General features: G+C 37.1%; 1 protein-coding gene across 1 annotated transcript; it reads left to right on the top strand.

Moving 5' to 3' along the window:
• Window positions 1-4,935: 4,935 nt before the first annotated feature.
• Window positions 4,936-5,542, top strand: LOC145677621 (zinc finger MYM-type protein 1-like; the record flags this gene model as incomplete). Its single annotated transcript, XM_081748072.1, has 1 exon — window positions 4,936-5,542. A coding segment is annotated over one exon (607 nt), but the record flags the coding sequence as incomplete, so codon positions are not given.
• Between the last annotated feature and the right edge of the window lie 353 nt (window positions 5,543-5,895).

Below are 5,895 nucleotides of genomic sequence, written 5' to 3'. Positions count from 1 at the left end.
CCGGAATTCAATCGCAAAGAGTGCGTCCAGGTTTTGCCCTAATTTCGTCTCCCTATAAATTTGAACGAACCTGATTGCAATCGATAGCTTCCGATGCGTAGAACACGACTGTGAAGGAACCAGAGTGGTCAGGTGCACCGTTCCTGAGATATCACGTTCCAAAAATGTGGAATGCCACGAGATGGCGCCAGCATCGAGGTTGATATCGACGTGCCACTTTAGTTTATGCAACTCAAACAGAAACATCATCATCGGAAGCATTTTCATTGCGAAGAGAAACGTTGGACTATCGATGACCGGACACAACAAAATCATGATTGTGGCCGTGAGGGAAGTGCGAAATAATGGCGGCTATGTGTGAACAACATCCTATTGTACGTGCTCCAGACTCGCAGCAACGAGCTTGATCAACGAGTTTAATGCGATACGGAGTTATATCTGTGACCACTATGACGTGATAGCTTCACACTTTATACAAATACCCTCGAGGGGTTAAGAGACGATCTCGCAGCTGCGCCTCGATACTAGTGCCATCTCGTGGCATCCCACAGTTTGGAACGCGATAACGCAGGAACGGTGCATCTGACTACTCTGGTTCCTTCAGAGTTGTGTTCTATGCATCGATGCTATCGCATGCACTCAAGTTCGAGCAAATTCATGGGGAGATGAAATTGGGGCTAAAGGCTAATGCTTTGTTGGCCGCACTCTTTTCGACTACTTAGAATCATCGCATGAGCGAAAGGAAGTGTTCTCCGTAATCATCTAGCTCTTACTTTTTTTTTTTTTTTTTTTTTTAGCGCAAGGAAAAAAAAATAGTGGAAATGTCTAAAGATTCATTACTTCAAAGCATAATATTTTGTAATTAATATTTTTTTATAATTGTCTGGCGTCTTTGTCACATTCTGATTACTGTGTTATACCTCTGAATAGTTTATGCCTTTGCCTGTTCAAAGAGTTACAACTCGTGTTGTTCTCGTGCATGAGTATAACATAAAATATTCATATAATATACATCAATTAATCAATATTCATTTGTATAGCGTGATTTTCTTTACACGATGACTGACAACGCAAGCTGGGCCCAAGAAACTGAAACATTGTAAACAATAATTAAGTGAATGAATTACAACTGTATATCGTTAGTATAACTAGTATTTTGCTCGGGTGGGGGCCATGCCTCCTTACTTCTGAAAATTGCAAGAAAATTTTGGAATACCTTATTATAATAATGTTTGTATTACTTTTTTGTCTCGCTTCCCCACCTTCATTGTCATTTTTTTAATTCTTTAGTTCCCTCTTTTTCTCCTTTCATGTGGGTTTCTTTCATACATTGATTCTTTTATTTCAAATTTTCCCTCTTTATTTTCAAAAGCATGTTTTTTTGTGTGTTTTTTTTTAATCCGATATTGTCATGTGATATATTATAGATAAGTGAAAATTTATAACATCAGAAATCTGTTTTAAATTATATATTATTTCCTATGCTCTGTTGAGACTAAATAACTACCCATAAATCCCTTCTACTTATCAGAGCCGTAACTAGAGATTTCGGCGCCCGGGGCGAAGTAGAATTCGGCGCCACCAATACTCACTACGCCAAACTTTCCTTTTGTTTTTGCTTTTTTATTTATAAGAAAAGCTGCAGTTATTGTTATACTACACTGGATTTTTATTAAGCTACTTGGACAGACCATTGCAATACCCAAAAGCGATCATTATGTATTCTTTTACAAATAAGAGCTGTTTTCAAGAGGCTTATTTTGGACTTTTTTTTTTTTTTTTTTTTGTTAAACTTGACAAAACTACCTTTGGTTGTATACAAATCCACTTGAAGAACAGTTATGGAAATTTACAATACAGCTATTTGTAACGTTTCATACTATCGATAAGAAATTAAATTTCAGTACATTGGAAACTATGTACTTTTAAAATGTTCGAAATGGGTAACAGCACAGGGTTGTAGCCACGGGGGAAGGGCATCGGGGCCAAGCCCCCCAAATGATTTTCTGCCCCCCTCAAATGACAAGCTTTTAAAACATTATCGTAAGATTACCTCGCTTCAGTCATTTAAAAATATCAAAGTTTACATATAATTAATTATTTACGGTAAATTATTTCCGATCCTTACCGATCGAAAAATACAGTAAAACCTGCCTTCAACGGACCCTTTATTAAACGGAAAACTGTCTTAAAGGGAAATATTTCATGGTCCCATGGATTTTGGAGTAAAAGACATGTAAAAGTCCCTTCATTAAGCGGAATGCGGACAACGGAAAGCAAAATAAACCTTTAACGGAAAATTCTGAGTTTCAGACTACATCATTTAGAAAACTTTTAAACATCCTGTGAGAGGGTAAACATTACTGTCTGCGATAAATACTTCGTTCTTTTGTTAAATCTTTATGGGCAGTGTTGACCTTAGTCAATCACTACTCATATTCAGCTCCCACAATTTTTCGCTAGTCCTACATAGCATGTCAGCTGTCAGTCTTCTTTGTAGGCGTACTTCTGTTCCGCTTGTGTAGCAACTAGCGACAGCCAACAAAAATGAGAAGAAAACTGACAAAACAAAGTTCTGGAAAAAAGGAATTGAGGTAAAGCAGAAGTTATATATCTCCATCACGTGTCGTGAAAACAAGGAGGAAAGAGTTCAGAGGACTTTCAAAATTCCAGAGAAAGCTTTTCTGTGTCCTGAAGTATACCGCAGCCAAGTAGTAGCAATGTATGCAAAAAATCCTGCTTGACTATTGGGGAAAATAAAGGAAAGTGTGCACAGCATATTTTGTGTTTATTTAAAGTTTTTTTGGGGTATTAATCCGTAGAAGGAAAAAGTACTGTAATTGAACAAGTTGCGTACATCAATATATTTTCTCATTATGTCCGTTATAAGCATATATATTTTTTTTTAACGGAAAGGTCTATCTCCATTAAGCGGAAACCTGTCTTTAACGGAAATTTTTGCGAGTCCCGCTCGATTCCGCTGAAGACAGGTTTCACTGTAGTATGGTATGACTGCGCCTCCATTGCTTCCGAATGCGAACTGCGAATTCATGTGCCTCTGCTAGATCCGAAGTTTTGCGAATGCGAATCAAGTTGCAATGTCTCTTTCAAAGCTTCAATGTGAAATATTTTTGCTTGAATGTATTAATGTTCGTGTATTAGTTAAATCTTCATATTTTAAAGACAAAACAAAGAAAAATATATACCTTCCGATCCAAGTTCCTTGCTTACATCTGCCCATAATTTTTTCACGACGCGTCGTTTGCGGTAATCTGGATGAGCTTGGTTCCACAATGTAACTTTATCAAAAACACAATTTATTAAAGCATCAATATCTATTTCCATCTTTATTGGATCAAAAGATTCAATATATTTCAGGGAGAAAAATTCTTGTAGGCCTTATATCTCGAGAACTACATATAGTGTAGCAAAACCAAAACTAATAATTTACTCAGTATGATGTGCTTATTTCGTAAAAAAATACGAAAACTCGAATTAGGGACCGTTCAAAAATGTTGTGACCCCTGATTCACAAAATTCAATATATTTTCTTATACAGTACGCCTCATATTTTGAGAACTACATACAGTGTAGTCACCCCAAAACTATAAATTTACACAGTATGATGTGCTTATTTCTTAAAAAATACGAAAACTGGAATTAGGGACCGTTCAAAAATTTGGTGGCCCCTGATTCACAAAATTCAATATATTTCATATAATCAAACATTTTCTTGTACGCCCCATATTTTGAGAACTACATACAGTGTAGTCAAACCAAAACTAACAATTTACTCAGTATGATGTGCTTATTCCGTAAAAGATACGAAAATTCGATTTACGGGCTGTTTAAAACTTTTGTGGACCCTGATCCAAAAATATCAATATATTTCATTCAATAAAAAATTTTCTTGTACGCCCCCATATCTCGAGAACTACATATAGTGTAGCCAAACCCAAACTATCACTTAACTCAGTTACAAAATCTCGATTTAGGGGCCGTTCCAAACTTTTGTGACCCCTAATCCAAAATCCTAATTATTGGCCAAGATCGCAATCTTTTGACGCATTTTTGGATCATTCCTAAAATTCTTGTTTTTATTTTTATTTTTTTAAATCTCCGCACCTCGCATCGCCGTCTGCTTTCACGCAAAACAAACTTTCTTCTCTCACGTAGCGCTGTATTCCTCTGCAGACGACTCTCCATTCGCACGAATTGGGACGAACAATCCCAGCAGGTTGGGATCGTTCGCATTCGCATCTTTTCGTCGGTTTACGCAATTCCATATCGGAACCAGTCGAGACACTCCCATTTATTTACACGTTCTGGGAAATTCGCATTCGCATTTGCAATCGCATTTGGAAGCAATGGAGGTGGGACTCACCCACCACATCTGCTTTAATCACTTGATCTAGTGCTCCTGTGCGGATTGTCCAATATGAAGCATGAAAATATTTTATATAGGCTATTTTAAAATAATTGTCTATTTATGCCAACACAAGAGTTTGCATCGTGAACGGAAACGTGACAACTGAAGTTACTTTTAAAACAGGGCATATGAAATTCCTTTCACATGAGAAAGCTTCTGTTTGGCAACAGTGATTTTTCAGTAATCCGCGCCGAAAAGTATGTTTATCTTGTGCACAGGAAAAGGCGACTATGTCTTTGTTAAAGTATTTTAAGAAAGAAAGCAAGAAAAGCAGCTCAGAAGGTAATGCTGCAACTGCAAATGGAGAACAACAAAATGTACAAGATTTTACAAGTAAGAAAAATAATTAAGAGATCCAGTGTCCTAGTGACTTAGGGTTGGATTCTGTCCTGTTATCCAAAATCGGAAATAGGAAACAGATCGCGCTCGTTTTCCAAGTGGTATGACGGAAGAGAATGGTAGGAATATTCCATTTCTATTGATGCTGCATTTTGTTTCCCTTGTAGGCGCTTTAAGAAGGGCGTGGATAGTGTGTTTACTTTAAGTGGCTACAAGGATTGGAAACATGCTTTGGAGCCTAACAGGGTTTTTTCTAAACACGAAGATTCCAAAACCCATAAAGACGCTGTTGTTGCACTGAAAGAATTGCTGTTACGGGCTAAAAATAATGCAAGTGTTTCCGTACTGGTTAACGAAAAGCAACTGGAGAAAAACCGATATTATGTTACAAGTATTTTTGATGTAATTAAATTTTTGGTAGCAAATGAACTTCCATTAAGGGGTAAGCTGGATACTTGTACAAGTACAACTGAAATGTATACCGGGAGTGAAATCTTTTCAGAAGATACCGAAGAAAGTAAAGTTTCTGGTATGTTTATGAAACTTTTTGAGTATACGTGTACAAAGGACGAAAAGCTTAGGGAAATCATGGACACTATTCCACAAAATGCAAAGTACATTTCACCACAAATTCAAAATGAAGTAATTCAAATTACTGCAGATATAGTTCGTGATGACATTGTGCACAAGGCCAACAATTCTGATTGTTCTTTTTATACGCTGAAAGTTGACGGTGCAAGGAATAAAAGTGGCATCGAAAATTTATCTGGGTAATAGTTAAGAACAGCTACTTCACATCTCCCGTGCACGAGGATACATCTTACTGTTGCAGTACCTACAGAAATGATTCTTTATCATTTATAAGTGTTAATAGAACACACAACAAGCCCAGATCATGTTGTATTCACACTCCAACATGGTGTGAGAATACAGCGTGATCTCCGTTTCTTCTGTGTTCTATTACTACTTGTACACCAAATAGAATCATTTTTCTACGTAGTGCAACAGTAAGAAGTATCGACGTGCACGGGACATGCGATATGTGTTTTCAAATCCCCCCCCCCACACATAGTCATACACTAAGTACAAGGGCAAGAACTCAGTCTATTACCTACTTTTTAACATCC

Source organism: Thermobia domestica, unplaced genomic scaffold, assembly GCF_964235325.1.
Source record: "Thermobia domestica unplaced genomic scaffold, izTheDome1.hap1.1 HAP1_SCAFFOLD_1124, whole genome shotgun sequence".
Lineage (NCBI taxonomy): Eukaryota > Metazoa > Arthropoda > Insecta > Zygentoma > Lepismatidae > Thermobia > Thermobia domestica.
This window is presented reverse-complemented; position numbering and strand designations above follow the sequence as displayed.